The sequence below is a fragment of the Oncorhynchus keta genome, chromosome 14 (assembly GCF_023373465.1).
Source record: "Oncorhynchus keta strain PuntledgeMale-10-30-2019 chromosome 14, Oket_V2, whole genome shotgun sequence".
Lineage (NCBI taxonomy): Eukaryota > Metazoa > Chordata > Actinopteri > Salmoniformes > Salmonidae > Oncorhynchus > Oncorhynchus keta.
The window spans coordinates 70,880,998-70,904,303 of record NC_068434.1 but is presented as its reverse complement, the minus strand read 5'-3'; the positions used below and the strand labels follow the sequence as shown (position 1 = coordinate 70,904,303).

Below are 23,306 nucleotides of genomic sequence, written 5' to 3'. Positions count from 1 at the left end.
GATGCTGGCCCATGTCGACTCCAATGCTTCCCACAGTTGTCAAGTTGGCTGGATGTCCTTTGGGTGGTGGACCATTCTTGATAAACACGGGAAACTGTTGAGTGTGAAAAACCCAGGCACCTACGACCATACCCCATTCAAAGGTACTTAAATATTTTGTCTTGTATCTGTGCATTCATCCCCTGAATGGCACAGATACACACTCCATGTCTCAATTGTCTCAAGGCTTAAAAATCCTTCTTTAACCTTGTCTACTTCCCTTCAATAAATTACATCAATAAGGGATCATAGCTTTTACCTGGATTCACCTGGTCAGTCTATGTCATGGAAAGAGCAGGTGTTCATAATGTTTAATACACCATGACCACCACATCCTAGATAAGATAAAGGCTAAAGGCCCAAAACACAGGGCTGAGGCAGATGCATGTGTAGTAATAGCCCTTCCATAGTGTGTGGACTGTCCCATGGGTGTTGTACTGTCATACCGCTTAGCCAGGTTTTATGACCAGTAATGGATCCTTATAGAGGAGTCATTCCTGGGTAATATATAGAAATCTGACTTGGGTTGTTTGTTTGTTTAGTTGATATGAAGTGTGGTATGATCTTTATTATGATAATATATGAGAAGGAATCTTTATAAGAGGACATTTTAGTTAACAATTGGGATCGGGCGCAGATTAGCAAAGCACAGCCTTTGTGCCATTTAATAAACTACAAATATCACATCATTAATATATTTTATTTAAATTGTTTGAACAATCTGTTTTTTATATCCACTTCATGACCAAAAGTATGTGGATACCTGCTCGTCAAACATCTCATTCCGAAATTATGGGCATTAATATGGAGTTGGTCCCCCCCTTTACTGCTATAACAGCCTCCACTCTTCTGGGAAGGCTTTCCAATAGATGTTGGATCATTGCTGCAGGGACTTGCTTCCATTCAGCCACAAGAACATTAGTGAGATCAGATCTTAGGCTTGTGTGCGGCTGCTCTGCTTCAGCACTTCGCAAACCTGTTCTGTGAGCTTGTGTGGCCTACTATTTTGAGGCTGAGCCGTTTGCTGCTCCTAGACGTTTCCACTTCACAATAACAGTACTTACAGTTGACCAGGGCAGCTCTAGCAGGGCAGAAATTTTATGAACTGACTTGTTGGAAAGGTGGCATCCTATGACGGTGCCATGTTGAAAGTCACTGAGCTCTTTCAGTAAGGCCATTCTACTGCCAATGTTGGTCTATGGAGATTGCATGACGGTGTGCTCGGTTTTATACACCTGTTGCAACATGCAACAATTTCAAAGATTTTACTGAGTTACAGTTCATATAAGGAAATCAGTGAATTGATAAACATGTATTAGACCCTAATCTTTAAAATGCACACATTTAGTCTTTATCTGCACTGTTTTGTCTTTCAATTGGCTCTTTTTGTCCGAATAAATAACACACATTTAGTCTTTATCTGCACTGTTTTGTCTTTCAATTGGCTCTTTTTGTCCGAATAAATAACACACATTTAGTCTTTATCTGCACTGTTTTGTCTTTCAATTGGCTCTTTTTGTCCGAATAAATAACACACATTTTGTCTTTCAATTGGCTCTTTTTGTCCGAATAAATAACACACATTTAGTCTTTATCTGCACTGTTTTGTCTTAGACCGTCGCTGTACTTCTTCCATTATGCGATTCTCACCTTCCCTCTAGCCCTGACACCTGGGGTGCACACTGCACACACACACCTGGGGTGCACACACACACACACACACACACACACACACACACGCACACACACACACACACACACACACACACACACACACACACACACACACCTCAGGATGAGTCTGCAGTACTCCAGGGCTGTCCGGGGGCATCCCCTCCTCTCCAGGAACATCATGTGCTTATAACCAGCCAAGTAGAATGCCCTGCAGAGAGGATACATATACAGACAAAGAATATACTTATATTATAAACATTGTAAATTTAAATATTCAATGGAAATTTAAGAAAAAGGCCCTTCATAACAGTGTTTGTGGAATGACCTGTATAGCAGAGATGTATTATCTAACCTGTTTTCTGGTCGCAGGTAGTCCAGTCTGCTGGTTCCTGATGTCAGGCTGCACACAGGGTGGAATGCACACTCAAAGCTGTACAGGGCACGCTCTGAAACACACACACCACACAGTCTTATATCAAAGACAAGTGAAAATATATCACTTTAGCCAGCACTACCTGGCTGCTAAATAGTCTCAGTGATTCTCAATTGGTAGATCACCATACCCATACCTTCCACCTGTCTGTGTTTGTCTTTTGTAAAAACATAAATGTCTCCCTCTGCTGGAAGGCATGAAAACAGCTTTAAGTGAAACCCCTCACCTTCTCCCTTGCAAGTTCCGGTGTCAACAACTACATCAACAAGACTAGCTACCTAGAGGTAGCAGCACTGGTAGGATCCCAATGTAATAAGCCCCTGCAAAATAAGATTATACAACTGTATAAAAAAAATTCCAGAGCTGCTGTAATGAGTTGATTTGAGTAGGACCTCATTAGCATGATCAGGAGCAGCTGACAGGATGAGAGGGGCCACACCCACACATCAATAATCTTGACAAGCACTTTCAGTCGCTATATAGGAACAATCAGTGGGTTGTTTGAATGTATTGCGTACAGTGCAAACATGTGGCTAGATAACCAATAAATACTGTAGATGGGTTCAATTCAGTTACGTGTGGTTGAAAATCTACTTTCACCTTGGATGTCAGAGAGAAGTCACTGTAAATGGAAGCTGCTTTTGCTTGCTCTGTATTGATGTGATTTAGCCCTGACCAAAGCTCTGCTCAAACCTTAACTGTATTTATCAACTCATTCATAGACGATGTTAGCAGGCTAGTAGCGACAGACTTGGAGTAACAGTATGGTAAGATTTCCTGCCTAAATGCATTACCTGAGGAATCTCAAATACGCTACATTGCATGCTGGCCCCTTGTTGTTGTCCCCCCCCAATTTAGAGTCTTTCAGAGAATAAACATGCGGTGGATACAGCGGACTCAATTTAACTGTTAAACCTTATCTAGATCAATTGCATAAGGCAGAGGTTCTTAAGCTTTTTCAGCTCGAGACCCAAATGAGAAATTTACTGTCCTCAAACCACCCAAATTAAGAAGAAATAGTGTGTGTTTATAAATGTTTACTCCTAACTCGCAACCCACCACTCACATGCTCAGGGCCTACTTTGGGTCCCAAACCATAGTTGAAGAAACCCTGGCATCAGGTAATATCTGACATACTAGAGCAATGTGTGGTATAGGTGTAACATGTACTGACCAAAGTACACCAATGTTTATCAAGAATAATGTTGCATAAACGTATTTCAACTATTTATCTGGGACCGAGATTAAATTGTATAAGAGTCCAAGGAAACATACCAAAGGGGTCTCATGACACATTTACAAACCTAGAGCAAGAGGATACAGCAGAGAGGATCCTCAACTCACCAATCAGAGCTTTGAGTATGACCCTTCTTGCCAACCAGAGCAAAGACTGGAATCCCACTCACCAATCAGGTCCCTGATACTCACCGATTAGGTCCCTGGCCATTTCCTGATCCTCCTGTATGCGGCAGACATCAGAGAGCTGCAGCAGGGAGTCAATGTGGTAGGGGTTCATCTGTAACAGGGCCTGGGGAGAGTGTAGGATGGGGGAGGACAGGGGGAGCGTGGAGTGGACAGGGAGAGGTTGGGGAGACAGGGAGAGGTTTGGGAGACAGGAAGAGGGTGGGGGAAACAGGAAGAGGGCGGGGGACAGGGAGACAAGGAGAGGGTGGGGAAACAGGAAGAGGGTGGGGAAACAGGAAGAGGGCGGGGGTGACAGGGAGAGGAAACAGGAAGAGGGTGGGGGAAACAGGAAGAAGGTGGGGGAAACGGGGAGGTTGGGGTGGACAGGGTGAGGGAGATGGGGGAGGGCAGGGGGACAGGGGGGAGAAGAGTAGAGGGTGGGGGAGGGAGGGAGAGGGTAGGGTGGACGGGCAGGGTGAGGGAGAGGGGGGAGACGGGGGAGGTTGGGGAGTTTGGGGTGGACAGGGGGGGTGGGGGGGACAGGTGGGGAAGACAGGCAGACGGGCGGCGGAGTTGTGGGGGGGGACAGGGGGAAGGATCACCGTTTGTCTAAACATTAGAAACCATGTTCAGTGGCAAGAAAAAGTATGTGAACCCATAAATTGTTGTGACCTGTGTAAACATTCACAGTGCAGGATGGAAATGTATGTGAATCCTTGGATTTAATAACTGCTGGACCTTCCTTTGGCAGCAATAACCTCAACCAAACATTTTTCTGTAGTTGCGGATCAGATCTGCACAACGGTCAGGAGGAATTTTGGACCATTCCTGTTTTCAAAACTGTTTCAGTTCAGCAAAATTTTTGGGATGTGTGGTGTGAACTGCTCTCTTGAGGTCATGCCACAGCATCTCAATCGGGTTGAGGTCAGGACTCTGACTGGGCCACTCCAGAAGGCATATTTTCTTCTGTTGAAGCCATTCTGTTGTTGAGTTACTTCTGTGTTTTGGGTCATTGTCCTGTTGCATCACCCAACCTCTGTTGAGCTTCAATTGGCGGACAGATAGCCTTACATTCTCCTGCAAAACAACTTGATAAACTTGGGAATTCATTTTTCCGTCGATGATAACAAGCTGTCCAGGCCCTGAAGCAGCCCCAAACCACGACGCTCCCTCCACCATACTTTACAGTTGGGATGAGGCTTTGATGTTGGTGTGTTGTGCCTTTTCTTCTCCAGAAATAGTGTTGTGTGTTCCTTCCAAACAACTCAACTGTAGTTTCATCTGCCCACAGAATATTTTGCCAGTAGCGTTGTGGAACATCCAGGTGCACTTAAGCAAACTTCAGACATGCAGCAATGTTTTTTTGGACAGCAGTGGCTTCTTCTGTGGTGTCCTCCCATGAACACCATTCAACAAGAGCACCTCCTCCCAGCTGCCCACTGCACTGAGGCTAGGTAACACGGTCACCACCGATAAACCCCCCGTTGTCGCAACCCCTATTACCAGCCTATTCAACCTCTCCTTCGTATCATCTGAGATCCCCAAGGATTGGAAAGCTGCCGCGGTCATCCCCCTCTTCAAAGGGGGAGACACCCTGGACCCAAACTGTTATAGACCTATATCCATCCTGCCCTGCCTATCTAAGGTCTTCGAAAGCCAAGTCAACAAACAGATCACTGACCATTTCAAATCCGCTGTGCAATCCGGTTTCCGAGCCGGTCACGGGTGCACCTCAGCCAAGCTCAAGGTACTAAACAATATCATAACCGCCATTGATAAAAGACAGTACTGTGCAACCGTCTTCATCGACCTGGCCAAGGCTTTCGACTCTGTCAATCACCATATTCTTATCGGCAGACTCAGTAGCCTCGGTTTTTCTAATGACTGCCTTGCCTGGTTCACCAATTACTTTGCAGACAGAGTTCAGTGTGTCAAATCGGAGGGCATGTTGTCCGGTCCTCTGGGAGTCTCTATGGGGGTACCACAGGGTTCAATTCTCGGGACGACTCTTTTCTCTGTATATATCAATGATGTTGCTCTTGCTGCGGGCGATTCCCTGACCCACCTCTACGCAGACGACACCATTCTGTATACTTCTGGCCCTTCCTTGGACACTGTGCTATCTAACCTCCAAACGAGCTTCAATGCCATACAACACTCCTTCCGTGGCCTCCAACTGCTCTTAAACGCTAGTAAAACCAAATGCATGCTTTTCAACCTTTCGCTGCTTGCACCCGCACGCCCGACTAGCATCACCACCCTGGATGGTTCCGACCTAGAATATGTGGACATCTATAAGTACCTAGGTGTCTGGCTAGACTGCAAACTGTTCTTCCAGACTCATATCGAACATCTCCAATCCAAAATCAAATCTAGAATCGGCTTTCTATTATGCAACAAAGCCTCCTTCACTCATGCCGCAAAACCGATCCTCGACTTCGGCGATGTCATCTACAAAATAGCTTCCAATACTCTACTCAGCAAACTGGATGCAGTTTATCACAGTGCCATCCGTTTTGTTACTAAAGCACCTTATACCACCCACCACTGCGACCTGTATGCTCTAGCCGGCTGGCCCTCGCTACATGTCCGTCGCCAGACCCACTGGCTCCAGGTCATCTACAAGTCCATGCTAGGTAAAGCTCTGCCTTATCTCAGTTCACTGGTCACGATGGCAACACCCACCCGTAGCACGCGCTCCAGCAGGTTTATCTCACTGATCATCCCTAAAGCCAAAACCTCATTTGGCCGCCTTTCCTTCCAGTTCTCTGCTGCCTGCGACTGGAACGAATTGCAAAATTCTCTGAAGTTGGATACTTTTATCTCCCTCACCAACTTTAAAAATCTGCTATCTGAGCAGCTAACCGATCGCTGCAGCTGTACATAGTCCATCGGTATATAGCCCACCCAATTTACCTACCTCATCCCCATACTGTTTTTATTAATTTACTTTTCTGCTCTTTTGCACACCAGTATCTCTACCTGCACATGTTTCTGTGATCATTTATCACTCCAGTGTTAATCTGCTAAATTGTAATTATGCACTCCTATGGCCTATTTATTGCCTACCTCCTCATGCCTTTTGCACACAATGTTTATAGATAATTTTTTTCCTACTATGTTATTGACTAGTTTATTGTTTACTCCATGTGTAACTCTATGTTGTTGTCTGTTCACATTGCTATACTTTATCTTGGCGAGGTGGCAGTTGCAAATGAGAACTTGTTCTCAACTAGCCTACCTGGTTAAATAAATAAAGGTGAAATAAAATAAAATTAAAATAAATTATTGTTTAGTGTTTTACATATCATAGACTTGTCAACAGAGATGTTAGCATGTTCCAGAGATTTCTGTAAGTCTTTAGCTGATACTGTAGGATTCTTCTTAACCTCATTGAGCATTCTGCACTGTGCTCTTGCAGTCATCTTTGCAGGACGGCCACTCCTAGGGAGAGTAGCAACAGTGCGGAACTTTCTCCATTTATAGACACGTTGTCTTACCGTGGATGGATGAACATCAAGGCTTTCAGAGATACTTTTGAAACCCTTTCCAGCTTTATGCAAGTCAATAATTCTTTATCTTAGGTCTTCTGAGATATCTTTGTTCGAGGCATGGTTCACATCAGGCAATGCTTCTTGTGAACTAGCAAACTCAAATGTTGTGAGTGTTTCTTATAGGGCAAGGCAGCTCTAACCAACATCTCTAATCTCGTCTCATTGATTGGACTCCAGGTTAGCTGACTCCTGCCTCCAATTAGCTTTTGGAGAAGTCATTAACCTAGGGTGTTCAAATACTTTTTCCAACCTACACTGTGAATGTTTAAATAATGTATTCAATATATACAACAAAAAGACATTAATTTGTGTGTTATAAGTTTAAGCACACTATGTTTGTCTATTGTTGTGACTTAGATGAAGATCAGTTCAAATTTGATGACCAATTTATGCAGAAATCTAGGTAATTCCAAAGGGTTCACATACTTATTCTTGCTACTGTATGTCCTCAACCTGAAATTTCAAATGAATTCACCTCTAGTTTCTCATGCCGTGACCTAATCTTAGTCGGGATTTATCTAGAATCTAAATTCATGCAAATCAGTTGTCCTAGATATTTGAGACGCGCATCACGACTTTGCTGATCAATCTCCCTGAGACCGTGGGTGTAGCCTTACCACAATGTTGTTGGGATCCATGGACTCCACTGAGTCCAGGAATTTGAACTGAATCTGCTGGTAGTCCCGGCTGTGCTCGAAGGTGAAGTACTGTAGACCATCCCTGGACTCCAGTAGGGTCATTGAGATACCTGAGGGAGGAAATATTACGAACAGTATTATTCTATGTGAGTTACATGCAATGACGTATATAAACTCTGGATTGCTGATGCTATGTATTGCCCATTCAGAGGCTAAGTTTCTACAACTGGGTCCTGGACTTCCTGACGGGCCGCCCCCAGGTGGGGAATGTAGTAAACAACACCTCCACTTCGCTAATCCTCAACACTTGGGCCCCACAAGGGTGTGTGCTCAGCCCCTTCCTGTACTCCCTATTTACCCATGACTACATGGCCATGCACGCCTCCAACTCAATCATCAAGTTTGCAGACGACCCAACAGTAATAGGCTTGATTACCAACAATGACGAGACAGTCTACAGGGAGGTGAGGGCTTTAAAAAATATATATATATTTACAATTGAGGAGGAGTACCAAGATGGCTGCGCGGTAGCTTCAATACAGCGCCCCATCAGTCATCCAGGATTTATACACATTATTGGTTAAATGTGTGTACAGTTGCAGTATGTTGAAATTGCATAAATTTGATATAGATGTGTATGTGGAATAAAGATAATGATAAGACAATTCGATATATAGCTAGCTATACAGTGCATTCGGAAAGTATTCAGACCCCTTGACTTTTTCCAAATTTTGTTACATTACAGCCTTATTCTAAAATGGAATAAATGGTTTTTCCCCCCTCAATCTACACACAATACCTCATAATGACAAAGCAAAAACAGGTTTTTAGAAATTTGAAATATCACATTTACACAAGTATTCAGACTCTTTACTTAGTACTTTGTTGAAGCACCTTTGGCAGTTATTACAGCCTCAAGTCTTCTAAGGTGCACCTGTACTTGAGGAGATTCTCCCATTCTTCTCTGCAGATCTGTGTCTGTGTGCTTATGGTCGTTGTCCTGTTGGAAGCTGAACCTTCGCCCCAGTCTGAGGTCCTGAGTGCTCTGGAGCAGGTTTCATCAAGGATCACACTGTACTTTACTCTGTTCATCTTTCCCTTGACCGTGACTAGCCTTCCAGTCCCTGCCACTGAAAAACATCCCCACATCATAATGCTGCCACCAGCATGCTTCACGGTAGGGATGGTGCCAGGTAGCCTCGAGACATGACGCTTGGCATTCAGGCCAATCTTGGTTTCATCAGACCTGAGAATCTTGTTTCTCATGGTCTGAGAGTCTTTAGTTGCCTTTTGGCAAACTCCAAATGGGCTGTCATGTGCCTTTTACTGAGGAGTGGCTTCTATTTGGACACTCTACCATAAAGGCCTAATTGTAGAAATGTTTTGGTATCCTTCCCCAGATCTGTGCCTCGACATAATTCTGTCTCGGAGCTCTACGGACAATTCCTTTGACATCATGGCTTGGTTTTTGCTCTGACATGCACTGTCAACTGTGGAACCTTTATATAGACAGGTGTGTGCCTTTCCAAATCATGTCCAATCAATTGAAATTACCACAGGTGGACTCCAATCAAGTTGTAGAAACATCTTAAGGATGATCAATGGAAACAGGATGTACCTGAGCTCAATTTCAGGTCTCATAGCAAAGGGTCTGAATACTTACGTGAATAAGGCATTTCTGTTTTTTATTTTGAATACATTTCTATAAATCTATTTTCGCTTTGTCATTATGGTATTGTGTGTCAATTGATGAGAAAAAAATATTTAATCAATTTTAGAATAAGGATGTAACGTAACAAAATGTGGAAAAAGTCAAGGGGTCAGAATACTTTCCGAATGCACCGTAGATATTTAAGTGGAATAAAAATTGCAATCTGTCCCATTCATTCCATGCCCATGTACAGTATAGCACCCTAGATTTTGAATGAACACACTTTGGGCTAAGGAGAGGGAAGCATTTCACGGTGATACAGCAGTCCTGGTGTACCACATTCAAGCCAAGGCACTGAGACCACTCAAAAAGTGAGAGGTAAAAGATAAAATCACCCAGCTATATTTTGGGAGGGAAATTATATTTCCCAGACCAAATCTCCAGTCAGGTGATTGCAGAAGCCTTGAGTTTGGGGGAGCTTTAACACCCTGAGGAGTAGCTAACACTGACATAACAGAGACTCTGATTCTTCTTCAACTTCAGCTCTGGGTTAAACAGCCCAGTATCCCACAACACCAGGAGCACTATGGACCCAAACATCAAGGGAGTCTTTCCCAAACATCAATAGAGTCTTTGAGGTCGAGGGCTAGGCAGCACTTGATTAATGACATGTGGTGATTGGACTGTTTTTTTAACAAGACGTCATAGGGCAACGTTTAAAGCCACAGAACACAGCCTTTAGTGTGATCCTACACAGAAAAGCTGTCTCTGTCAACAAGGCTTCAGCTGCCCACTGCTGTTAACATGTACTTTCTTCTGCTGCTACTCTTGATTGGTTATACGCTACCCAAACTGAACCAGGAGTCTTAGAGTCCCACAGATGACAATTCTGAATGTGATAATGTCGCCTTGTTGCTCAACACAGAGGCGTTAGCACGAGGAGATGGGGATTCAAATAAGCATAATTGATTGAATCCTAATAAATAGAAACTGGCATATCAACATGTATTTCAGAGAACTGGAGCTACAGTATAGTGGAGTCTGGAGCTATAACGTGACTGGCCCTTAAATGTACAATACACAGAGAGCTCATTTCAAAAACATGCCTGTAAATCTCTCCTGGCTCAAAGTAGAGGAGAGACTGACTGCATCACTACTTGTCTTTGTGAGAGGTATTGATGTGTTGAAAGCATCAAACAATCTGTTCAAACAGCTAACACACAGCTCAGACACCCATACATACCCTACAAGACATGCCACCAAGGGTCTCATCACAGTTCCTAAGGCAGGGGTCTCCAACCCTGTTCCTGGAGAGCTACCTTCCTGTAGGTTTCCGCTCCAACCCCAGTTGTAAATAAGATGGTTCAGTTTACCAACCAGCTAATTATTAGAATCAGGTGTGCTAGATTAGGGTTGGAGTGAAGACCTGCAGGATGGTAGCTCTCCGGGAACAGGGTTGTAGAGGCCTGCCTTAAGGCCAGAACAGAGGTTGGGAAACGCACAGTACTTCATAGAGCCAAGACTACATGGAACTCTCTCCCACATCAAGTAACCCAAACTAGCAATAAAATCAGATTTTAAAAATATAAAACAACACCTCACAACGTGGAGTGCGAAGAGATACACACATTGTAATATTGTATTGTTGTAAATTTAGACTGTACATTTGTAATGGTGGAGCAGTGTGAATTTGTATAGTACACAATGTTTGTTGTTGTAATGTGTTGATTTATTTATGATGTAGACTATTGTTTTGATGTGTTGTTTTGTAGGGTTGGGCAGTATCCAGATTTTCTTACCATCATACCGTTTCTGTAACATATCGGGGTATATGGTATTACCCAAAATGCACATAAGGGGCACTATTTCAAATAATAATGAATACAAATAAAATAAAAATATATTTTGTTTTATTTACACACAAAACCATTTAGGCAACATGGATCTTGATCCAGGAGGGGATTGAATGTCTCTTCTGTAACCAAGAACCTTGATCTTGACATCTAGCCACTTAGCTAGCAAGTTAGGAAACCAAATGCATAGCTGGAGCCATGAGCTGGATATAATTTATTTGACACATCTTAGGATTTCTTATAGTAACTTAAATTATATTTATAAGCAGTGAAGTAGTATGCAACCTCACGAGGCAGGGGTGCCCTTAACCCCAAAAATGATTTTTCATTATTCATTTCTGAACGGTATTGAAAATCATACAGTCGGAATTTTGAAATAAACCATTTATACTGCATAACGGGGTATCGCCCAAGCTTATTTGTCTGTTCCTGTTTGGACCCCAGGAAAAATAGCGGCTGCCTTGGCAGCAGCTAATGGGGATCCTGTCATGCCTCTCAATTGTTTGCATGAACTTAATTTATGCCATCATAGTTACACTAAAATATTGTATGAGTTAGGGCTAACCTCATTTAGTCGACTGGTCGATTGTTTGGTCGACCAACATTTCTTTAGTTGAGCAGAAGCAAAATAATAAAATAATAATAACAATCATGCTGTACATGACACCTGTCTGATTTGCGCCTGTCTGAGTGGACTGATCCATTGTGAAGGCCGTGCGGATGGAACAGCCCATCAGTCTAAGACGTGATACTGGAATTGTATATGCTTATACTACGTAAGAACAATGGTGCAACAAAAATACAATTATATTATTTTATAACTAAATGTGCTTTCTCCTGCGTTGGACAGTGGTCGCTGTCTGCGGTTCTGAAACATCAGTGCGCTGTTGAATTGTCGCCTTTGCTTAGACCATGTTGCTAATAGCAAAGTTCACCGGCATATTGGTGTTGATAACAATGCACCAGAGGCAGCAGCAGAGTTAGGAGATGAGAAAACAGCCCTTGCCTTAATTGACTAAGTGAGGAGAGAGGAAACATCAACTTAATTAGGTCTATAATCAATAGTCTAACTGTTAAACGTGCCTGGCTTTATAAATCATCCATATATATCTACAGAAATAAGGCAGTTCCTGCTTCTGTTGCATGTTTGAGTGTTTGTGTTACGGTGTTTGTCTTACAGTGTTCAGAGATTGTTATAACCAATTTATTGATGTGATTATGATATGCTATATATCAGGCCCTATTGGTCACGTGCATGCAAAGCATACCGGTGTCACATAGAGAGAGCAAGGGTTGAGGGAATAGGGAATGTTTTTCCTAAACAAATTAGGGATTTCGGTAACATAATTTTCAGTCAGAAATGGCTTCAGAAACATGGACAGTGCTATACACTGTTGATGGGTGTCTTTTGTGTGTCTTAAATATTTAATCAAAAAGTTCGCTTAAAGCATCAGACAAGCTCAGTGCATATAGTTGATTTGATTAAAACATATAGCACATGTCATATATATATATATTATTATATTTTTATTTATTTAACCTTTATTTAACTAGGCAAGCCAATTAAGAATAAATTCTTATTTACAATGACGCCTACACCAGCCAAAACCGGACGACGTGGGCCAATTGTGCGCCGCCCTATGGGACTCCCAATCACGGCTGGTTGTGATACAGCCTGGACTCAAACCAGGGTGTCTGTAGTGACGCCTCTAGCAATGAGATGCAGTGCCTTAGACAGCTGCGCCACTCGGGAGCCCAAAATATATGGAAAAATGCACGTTTTAAAATTTAGACCAATCAATTGCTCGAAAGAACAGACGACTCTTGGTTGACTGATCATTTTTGGGGTTGGGGACAGCCCTAGTATGAGGGCATTATCTTTTGTTTTGTGACTTTGTCATGTGAGATACTTAATTACATTTGCATCCACAAAAACATTTATGTTAAATGTTGCATAAATAGTATTTATTCACAAGGCTTTCAGCGTTCTGAGCGATGCCGAGTGTGAGAAGTTGAGTGTAGGTCTGACCTGGGCGACTGAAGCGTGGCCAGGTGTTTTTAGGGATGGTCATCCAGGTGCTGCGATGGAACTGTCTCTGTCTCTGACGAGGTCTGAGGAAAGAATTATGAGATGGCCTTACACTGTAACCTTTAATAGTAGTAGTTAGTAGGAGTTCTTTGAATATCTTACCTTTGATCTCCAAGAACTGCTCGAGCTCCAAAGTATCTCTTCAACTCAGTCTCAGGATTCAGGTTCCTAACAAACAAAATAGGGTATGTCCCAATAAAATGTATCACTGGTAAATGACTGCCATAAATTAAGTATATTATGATTGTATGACATTACCCCACTAAGAGACCTGATGTCTGATTGGCTGCTGTGCTGTTAACCTACTCACCTGTGTTCCACATAGAGCACAGGCCTGTTGTCTGAGCCTCCACAGCCCTCACTCTGCAGGGTCAGTCCATTAGACTGCTCTATGGTCTCCAGCAACGCGTCAATGTCATCCCCAGCTCCCTCCTGACAACCACACATAAGACAGAGCAGCCAATGTGACGGAGTGAGACGGCGTCAGGGCAGCACCCCCATAGCCTCAATACACAATAAAATGCTGTTAAAGCAAATGGTTAATATGGCAATGTGCACAACAGTGGTTAATATGGCAATGTGCACAACAGTGGTTAATATGGCAATGTGTACAACAGTGGTTAATATGGCAATGTGCACAACAGTGGTTAATATGGCAATGTGCACAACAGTAGTTAATATGGCAATGTGCACAACAGTGGTTAATATGGCAATGTGCACAACAGTGGTTAATATGGCAATGTGCACAACAGTGGTTAATATGGCAATGTGTACAACAGTGGTTAATATGGCAATGTGTACAACAGTGGTTAATATGGCAATGTGCACAACAGTAGTTAATATGGCAATGTGCACAACAGTGGTTAATATGGCAATGTGCACAACAGTGGTTAATATGGCAATGTGCACAACAGTGGTTAATATGGCAATGTGTACAACAGTGGTTAATATGGCAATGTGTACAACAGTGGTTAATATGGCAATGTGCACAACAGTAGTTAATATGGCAATGTGCACAACAGTGGTTAATATGGCAATGTGCACAACAGTGGTTAATATGGCAATGTGTACAACAGTGGTTAATATGGCAATGTGCACAACAGTGGTTAATATGGCAATGTGCACAACAGTAGTTAATATGGCAATGTGCACAACAGTGGTTAATATGGCAATGTGCACAACAGTGGTTAATATGGCAATGTGTACAACAGTGGTTAATATGGCAATGTGCACAACAGTGGTTAATATGGCAATGTGCACAACAGTGGTTAATATGGCAATGTGTACAACAGTGGTTAATATGGCAATGTGTACAACAGTGGTTAATATGGCAATGTGCACAACAGTGGTTAATATGGCAATGTGTACAACAGTGGTTAATATGGCAATGTGTACAACAGTGGTTAATATGGCAATGTGTACAACAGTGGTTAATATGGCAATGTGCACAACAGTGGTTAATATGGCAATGTGTACAACAGTGGTTAATATGGCAATGTGTACAACAGTGGTTAATATGGCAATGTGTACAACAGTGGTTAATATGGCAATGTGTACAACAGTGGTTAATATGGCAATGTGTACAACAGTGGTTAATATGGCAATGTGTACAACAGTGGTTAATATGGCAATGTGCACAACAGTGGTTAATATGGCAATGTGTACAACAGTGGTTAATATGGCAATGTGTACAACAGTGGTTAATATGGCAATGTGCACAACAGTGGTTAATATGGCAATGTGCACAACAGTGGTTAATATGGCAATGTGTACAACAGTGGTTAATATGGCAATGTGTACAACAGTGGTTAATATGGCAATGTGTACAACAGTGGTTAATATGGCAATGTGTACAACAGTGGTTAATATGGCAATGTGCACAACAGTGGTTAATATGGCAATGTGCACAACAGTAGTTAATATGGCAATGTGCACAACAGTGGTTAATATGGCAATGTGCACAACAGTAGTTAATATGGCAATGTGCACAACAGTGGTTAATATGGCAATGTGCACAACAGTGGTTAATATGGCAATGTGTACAACAGTGGTTAATATGGCAATGTGCACAACAGTGGTTAATATGGCAATGTGCACAACAGTGGTTAATATGGCAATGTGTACAACAGTGGTTAATATGGCAATGTGCACAACAGTGGTTAATATGGCAATGTGTACAACAGTGGTTAATATGGCAATGTGTACAACAGTGGTTAATATGGCAATGTGCACAACAGTGGTTAATATGGCAATGTGTACAACAGTGGTTAATATGGCAATGTGTACAACAGTGGTTAATATGGCAATGTGCACAACAGTAGTTAATATGGCAATGTGCACAACAGTAGTTAATATGGCAATGTGCACAACAGTGGTTAATATGGCAATGTGCACAACAGTGGTTAATATGGCAATGTGTACAACAGTGGTTAATATGGCAATGTGTACAGCAGTGGTTAATATGGCAATGTGCACAACAGTAGTTAATATGGCAATGTGCACAACAGTGGTTAATATGGCAATGTGTACAACAGTGGTTAATATGGCAATGTGTACAACAGTGGTTAATATGGCAATGTGCACAACAGTGGTTAATATGGCAATGTGTACAACAGTGGTTAATATGGCAATGTGTACAACAGTGGTTAATATGGCAATGTGTACAACAGTGGTTAATATGGCAATGTGCACAACAGTGGTTAATATGGCAATGTGTACAACAGTGGTTAATATGGCAATGTGTACAACAGTGGTTAATATGGCAATGTGTACAACAGTGGTTAATATGGCAATGTGTACAACAGTGGTTAATATGGCAATGTGTACAACAGTGATATGGCAATGTGCACAACAGTGGTTAATATGGCAATGTGTACAACAGTGGTTAATATGGCAATGTGCACAACAGTGGTTAATATGGCAATGTGTACAACAGTGGTTAATATGGCAATGTGTACAACAGTGGTTAATATGGCAATGTGCACAACAGTGGTTAATATGGCAATGTGTACAACAGTGGTTAATATGGCAATGTGTACAACAGTGGTTAATATGGCAATGTGCACAACAGTAGTTAATATGGCAATGTGCACAACAGTAGTTAATATGGCAATGTGCACAACAGTGGTTAATATGGCAATGTGCACAACAGTGGTTAATATGGCAATGTGTACAATGGTTAATATGGCAATGTGTACAGCAGTGGTTAATATGGCAATGTGCACAACAGTAGTTAATATGGCAATGTGCACAACAGTGGTTAATATGGCAATGTGTACAACAGTGGTTAATATGGCAATGTGCACAACAGTGGTTAATATGGCAATGTGCACAACAGTAGTTAATATGGCAATGTGTACAACAGTGGTTAATATGGCAATGTGTACAACAGTGGTTAATATGGCAATGTGTACAACAGTGGTTAATATGGCAATGTGTACAGTGGTTAATATGGCAATGTGTACAACAGTGGTTAATATGGCAATGTGCACAACAGTGGTTAATATGGCAATGTGTACAACAGTGGTTAATATGGCAATGTGTACAACAGTGGTTAATATGGCAATGTGCACAACAGTGGTTAATATGGCAATGTGCACAACAGTGGTTAATATGGCAATGTGTACAACAGTGGTTAATATGGCAATGTGTACAACAGTGGTTAATATGGCAATGTGTACAACAGTGGTTAATATGGCAATGTGTACAACAGTGGTTAATATGGCAATGTGTACAACAGTGGTTAATATGGCAATGTGTACAACAGTGGTTAATATGGCAATGTGCACAACAGTAGTTAATATGGCAATGTGCACAACAGTGGTTAATATGGCAATGTGCACAACAGTGGTTAATATGGCAATGTGTACAACAGTGGTTAATATGGCAATGTGCACAACAGTGGTTAATATGGCAATGTGTACAACAGTGGTTAATATGGCAATGTGTACAACAGTGGTTAATATGGCAATGTGCACAACAGTGGTTAATATGGCAATGTGCACAACAGTAGTTAATATGGCAATGTGCACAACAGTGGTTAATATGGCAATGTGCACAACAGTAGTTAATATGGCAATGTGCACAACAGTGGTTAATATGGCAATGTGCACAACAGTGGTTAATATGGCAATGTGTACAACAGTGGTTAATATGGCAATGTGCACAACAGTGGTTAATATGGCAATGTGCACAACAGTGGTTAATATGGCAATGTGTACAACAGTGGTTAATATGGCAATGTGCACAACAGTGGTTAATATGGCAATGTGCACAACAGTGGTTAATATGGCAATGTGTACAACAGTGGTTAATATGGCAATGTGTACAACAGTGGTTAATATGGCAATGTGCACAACAGTGGTTAATATGGCAATGTGTACAACAGTGGTTAATATGGCAATGTGTACAACAGTGGTTAATATGGCAATGTGCACAACAGTAGTTAATATGGCAATGTGCACAACAGTAGTTAATATGGCAATGTGCACAACAGTGGTTAATATGGCAATGTGCACAACAGTGGTTAATATGGCAATGTGTACAACAGTGGTTAATATGGCAATGTGTACAGCAGTGGTTAATATGGCAATGTGCACAACAGTAGTTAATATGGCAATGTGCACAACAGTGGTTAATATGGCAATGTGTACAACAGTGGTTAATATGGCAATGTGCACAACAGTGGTTAATATGGCAATGTGCACAACAGTAGTTAATATGGCAATGTGTACAACAGTGGTTAATATGGCAATGTGTACAACAGTGGTTAATATGGCAATGTGCACAACAGTGGTTAATATGGCAATGTGTACAACAGTGGTTAATATGGCAATGTGCACAACAGTGGTTAATATGGCAATGTGCACAACAGTGGTTAATATGGCAATGTGTACAACAGTGGTTAATATGGCAATGTGTACAACAGTGGTTAATATGGCAATGTGCACAACAGTGGTTAATATGGCAATGTGTACAACAGTGGTTAATATGGCAATGTGTACAACAGTGGTTAATATGGCAATGTGTACAACAGTGGTTAATATGGCAATGTGCACAACAGTGGTTAATATGGCAATGTGTACAACAGTGGTTAATATGGCAATGTGCACAACAGTGGTTAATATGGCAATGTGTACAACAGTGGTTAATATGGCAATGTGTACAACAGTGGTTAATATGGCAATGTGTACAACAGTGGTTAATATGGCAATGTGCACAACAGTGGTTAATATGGCAATGTGTACAACAGTGGTTAATATGGCAATGTGTACAACAGTGGTTAATATGGCAATGTGTACAACAGTGGTTAATATGGCAATGTGCACAACAGTGGTTAATATGGCAATGTGTACAACAGTGGTTAATATGGCAATGTGTACAACAGTGGTTAATATGGCAATGTGTACAACAGTGGTTAATATGGCAATGTGTACAACAGTGTAATGGCAATGTGCACAACAGTGGTTAATATGGCAATGTGTACAACAGTGGTTAATATGGCAATGTGTACAACAGTGGTTAATATGGCAATGTGCACAACAGTAGTTAATATGGCAATGTGCACAACAGTGGTTAATATGGCAATGTGCACAACAGTGGTTAATATGGCAATGTGCACAACAGTGGTTAATATGGCAATGTGTACAACAGTGGTTAATATGGCAATGTGTACAACAGTGGTTAATATGGCAATGTGTACAACAGTGGTTAATATGGCAATGTGCACAACAGTGGTTAATATGGCAATGTGCACAACAGTGCCCTCACATTGGGAGACATATGTGGAAGTGATTTGTCAAGATGGACTGATGCTTTATACCTGTTTATCTCCTGTAGTGTTCTTTTTCTTCTTCTTTTTCTTCTTTTTCTTGCTTGTTTTATCTCCGGACTGACATCATAAGAAAATAAAAACTATTAGACAACTCTTCAAAACATTTCAACTAGATTGATCATCCATAATAACAACAAGACTGAGAAGGAATGGGGCTCACAATACCCCATAGTACTGTGGAGGCTACAGTGTATCAGGGGTGTCCATCTCTCTCCTCACCTTCGCAGCACCCGTCTCAGGCTGTGCATCTCTCTTCTCTGTTTCCCCGCTGTCACTCTTCTCCTTGCTTTCATCACCATTCTGTTCTTCTGGCTTCACTGTGTCGTCATCCGTCGTGGCTTTCTCTGCTTCATTCTCTGCGTCACATATCTGCAGTGATGTGGTTCCAGCAAGAAGGACAGAAAGGCTCAGGTTAAGGTTGTATATCAGAGATTACATCTCTACATTGCACAGTTTTAATTCATCTCTGGTCAGTCTCTGCCTTAATTTCCTGCCATTGGGATTCCAACCCATCATCGTGACATTCATATGGTCAAGGCAAGGGGGTGTACTGTATGACTCCTGTCTGGCCAGGCAAAATCGGTTAGTCAGTATAATGCTGGTTTGATTTGTTGACATTCTGCATATGTCACTGTGTCCTGCTGCTTTTTTCATTGACTAGCATAGCCAGCTAGCTTTGTCACACAGTTATGTAGCCTAGGGGGTGGAGCTACGTGGCAGTTAGCGAGACATTTCGTAAACATTTTGCAATGTGTGTTAGAAAAGGAGAAACACTCCACCAGTTCGTAAATGTTGCTCAAGTTTTTCTTATTCTTCTTAGCTTTTCTGATGCTGCTCTTAACAGGCTGGAGAACAGCTTCTTCCAGTTCCTCTTCTTCTTCCTCAAAATCCGCAGCCTGCTCCTCTGGCTCTGGCCCTTCGCCTGGGACAAGATCATCGAGGTCCAGGGCCTCCTGCCCCCGCTGTTTCCCCTTCAACCTCCTCAGAGCACGGCTCGACATCTTCCCGGGACAGAGTTGTCACGAAGATGGGTTATGGTTCAGCTGGGATTTGACCCAGCTTCAGCCATGAACAAAATGAGCAAAATACGCATGCCAAAGAGTTTATTCTACGGGTGCTCCATGTAGACAATCTTGGTGCATGCCAACTATTTTCGTTTTATCACAGTTCGCTGCCGTTTACCTTTGTACCACTAGATAGCAGTAGTGCGTAAGGACAAAGGCTCTGAAAATTCCTGAAATTCGTTAACACAAATGGGAACTAAAGACGATTATTGGGAAATAAGACGATGGGAAATAAAACGATTATTTGCATGCTGGATGAGTGGCAACCACTGCTAAGGCTGTTGGTGTAAAGTCAGTTAATGGTTTCAAAGCCTATGACAAATGCATATTTTTGTTGTAAACAAGAGTTGCCATGGGTGTATCAATACCTTTTATTTTTTAAATTGTATTTCACCTTTATTTAACAAGGTAGGCTAGTTGAGAACAAGTTCTCATTTGCAACTGCGACCTGGCCAAGATAAAGCATAGCAATTCGACACATATAACAACACAGAGTTACACATGGAATAAACAAAACATACAGTCAATAATACAGTAGAAAAAAAGAAAACAAAAAAGTCTATATACAGTGAATGCAAATGAGGTAAGATTAGGGAGTTAAGGCAGTAAATAGGCCATGGTGGTGAAGTAATGACAATATAGCAATTAAACACTGGAATGGTAGATGTGCAGAAGATGAATGTGCAAGTAGAGATACTGGGGTGCAAAGGAGCAAAATAAATAAATACAGTATGGGGATGAGGTAGATAGATGGGCTGTTAACAGATGGGCTATGTACAAGTGCAGTGTGTCATGGTGTCAAGAAATGGCCATTATAACTAATAAATTAGACGGATAACACAGATCAACCAATGAGGAAGTTTCACCTGTTCCTGTTGCTGTTATGATGTAATGTTTGCCAAACTCAGAGCACTCAAGGAAACACACATTATATTCCTCATTCTTGAGGTAAAGGTCACCTATGACCATAGGAATTAAGAAGTTGCTTCATATGGAGAAAAGAAATGTGTGTGTATGTCACAACCTCTGGAAATGTCATTAGGGTATATAAACATAATCTGTATAATCTGTTATAACTAATGCATGACATCTCTGTGGCTGTGTATGATCTGAATAGTGCACAAACTTCCAATGTGTCGTAATAAAGTGTGTGAGCGTCTTTGTGTGTTGCGGTGTGAGAAGGAACCCGTTAAATGCATAGGGTTCATAGGAACTATTAGAAAAGAGGAAATGTACAACTTGAGACATGACACGTAATTGTCATTCCAAACCCACAGTTCATCAATGATGAAAAAGACAGAAACATGAATTGTTATATGGTAAACATGCACATTTTAAATAACTAGAATAACTATGTTTATTTTCAGATTGTATCAAAAGCATAACAAGCATAAAACATAGACATACATTATTTTGTAGAGAGGTGAATACACAACTGTCCATAATACAGCTAGTTGACCACTGACATAGTAAACCGACCAAAAAGAGAAATAGATAACGCAAAACAGCGCTTGCTTATAAACAATTAACATTCCAGTGTAAAATAATACAGTATATTTTGAGGTTACAAAATGTAGAAATAGCTCTTCATTGTCTTTTAATAATTTCATTAGGTCTGTACCAGTTAATGTGGTTTATTCTCATCCACATCCATTTGTTCAATTGCTCTCAATATAACTTACTGTCGCAACAAGAATACAAACTTTTCCATGTACATTCCAAAGCCTTTTGGGGACCAAAATTATAACTGAAAGAGATGTGGCAGGTGGTGCAGAGATATAGGACACACCCCTTTTGCAGTAACTAAGGCACAGCCACATCTCAGTTCAATACAATCCCTTATACATCATCAAACATCAGCAGCAGTGTCCTCTCCACAACCCTCTACTCTCCGAGGCCTGATTCCAAACTTGATCCCAGTCCATAAAAAATTCCCATTGACGCCAATTCCCAATTTACAGAAAACCTAAGTTATGCAAGCTTATCCATCTCAATTTAGGATTCGGCCCTCAGCCAAAGGCAGTTGGGACTGAGCATGGCCTGGGTGGGGCTCCACTGTAGATCTGTTTAGGTTGGGGCTCAGTGGAACCATAAGCTAACCTGAGTGAGCTTAGCCCAACAGGCCTGAAGGAGGAACAGTAAGGGGATCTAGTCATCATTGGCAGTGACAGCGATGGGGTTGACATAGGCAGCCGCCTCCAGGTCCTCTGCCCGTTTCCTGCGCATCTCTGCGGGTGGGCGTGGTGGTGGGTTCTGGGGAGGGAGCTTGATGCTCTCTCCCACCGGCTTACGGGCACTCTCCTTCCTGGGCAGGATGGGCTCCCACTGCTCCCCTCGGATGGCCGCCTGGAAGACATACAGACACAATAGACGAAAGATCATTCAGGCTCCCTCAATAACATAGATAAATGGGTTGCTCTGGTGCTGCTCTCTAGAAACATGCATGCACTGGATTCCCAACAACAATAGGTGATAACAGCCAAGTTACTCCCCTGACAGGCTAGGTTTCTTAACTAGCTAATAATGTCTCAATACAAAATACCAGAGGGAAAACAAACGCTTCCTTGTAAATCAAGTACAGTAGGTTCATACAGGAAACCTGAGTGTTGCATCAACTGATAGCATCAGCAGATATTGCACCAATTAGATTTATCACACTGCCTCTATATGGCGGTCAGACAACAACGCTACCTTGTTGTTGTCTGACCACCTAACTTGGGTCAAATACTTGAAATACTAACCGCAAGGTAGATGAGGCTAGCTATGCCGAGGCAGACACAGCCAAGAACAGCTGCAAGGATGAAACCACCAGGAACGCAGATCCTATAAACACCCACACACAGAGAAAGAGTGTTACAAAGGCAAGGCACTGATAACATGCAATGTGATATTTAAACAATAAAGATGGTGTCGAGAATGACTGTGCACAATGACACAACCTGTCTCTGATACAGCTGGAAGGAGACAGTGAAGGGAAAGAATGTTGTCTCAGCCCAGAGATCTGACTAGACTGACACACAATGTACTCATGCTGCATGTAGAAACGCTCTGACATAGTAGTTCCTGGTCAGTGG

The 23,306-nt window shown here is 41.9% G+C and overlaps 2 protein-coding genes across 2 annotated transcripts in view; both read right to left on the bottom strand.

Annotated features, from left to right (window-relative positions):
- The window catches only part of LOC118393927 (transcription factor 25-like), a 36,514-nt gene extending 16,205 nt beyond the window's left edge, over window positions 1-20,309 (bottom strand). Inside the window, exons 1-10 of the mRNA XM_052462309.1 lie at window positions 19,948-20,309; window positions 19,388-19,537; window positions 19,157-19,225; window positions 13,646-13,767; window positions 13,438-13,503; window positions 13,276-13,358; window positions 7,722-7,852; window positions 3,575-3,674; window positions 2,066-2,159; window positions 1,829-1,921 (exon numbers count right to left, since the gene is read on the bottom strand). Coding sequence (XP_052318269.1) covers window positions 1,829-1,921; window positions 2,066-2,159; window positions 3,575-3,674; window positions 7,722-7,852; window positions 13,276-13,358; window positions 13,438-13,503; window positions 13,646-13,767; window positions 19,157-19,225; window positions 19,388-19,537; window positions 19,948-20,169 — 1,130 coding nt within the window. The 5' untranslated portion in view covers window positions 20,170-20,309. The remainder of the gene's footprint in view (window positions 1-1,828; window positions 1,922-2,065; window positions 2,160-3,574; window positions 3,675-7,721; window positions 7,853-13,275; window positions 13,359-13,437; window positions 13,504-13,645; window positions 13,768-19,156; window positions 19,226-19,387; window positions 19,538-19,947) is intronic.
- A 1,255-nt stretch (window positions 20,310-21,564) lies between these two features.
- On the bottom strand, window positions 21,565-23,287 carry LOC118393926 (cytochrome b-245 light chain-like). The gene is made up of 3 exons (XM_052460776.1): window positions 23,259-23,287; window positions 22,974-23,055; window positions 21,565-22,578 (listed from the first exon to the last, which is right to left on the bottom strand). The coding sequence occupies exons 1-3, from the start codon at window positions 23,285-23,287 to the stop codon at window positions 22,381-22,383; spliced, it is 309 nt and encodes a 102-aa protein (XP_052316736.1). The 3' UTR covers window positions 21,565-22,380.
- Window positions 23,288-23,306: the final 19 nt, after the last annotated feature.

Excerpts from the sequence above, each read along its gene's own strand:
- LOC118393926 (XM_052460776.1), bottom strand. The coding sequence starts at position 23,287 with ATGTCAGAGCGTTTCTACATGCAGCATGA. Across the intron at positions 23,056-23,258 it reads CGTTTCTACATGCAGCATGA|GATCTGCGTTCCTGGTGGTT; the intron begins GTACATTGTGTG and ends GGGTGTTTATAG. Across the intron at positions 22,579-22,973 it reads CTAGCCTCATCTACCTTGCG|GCGGCCATCCGAGGGGAGCA; the intron begins GTTAGTATTTCA and ends TATGTCTTCCAG.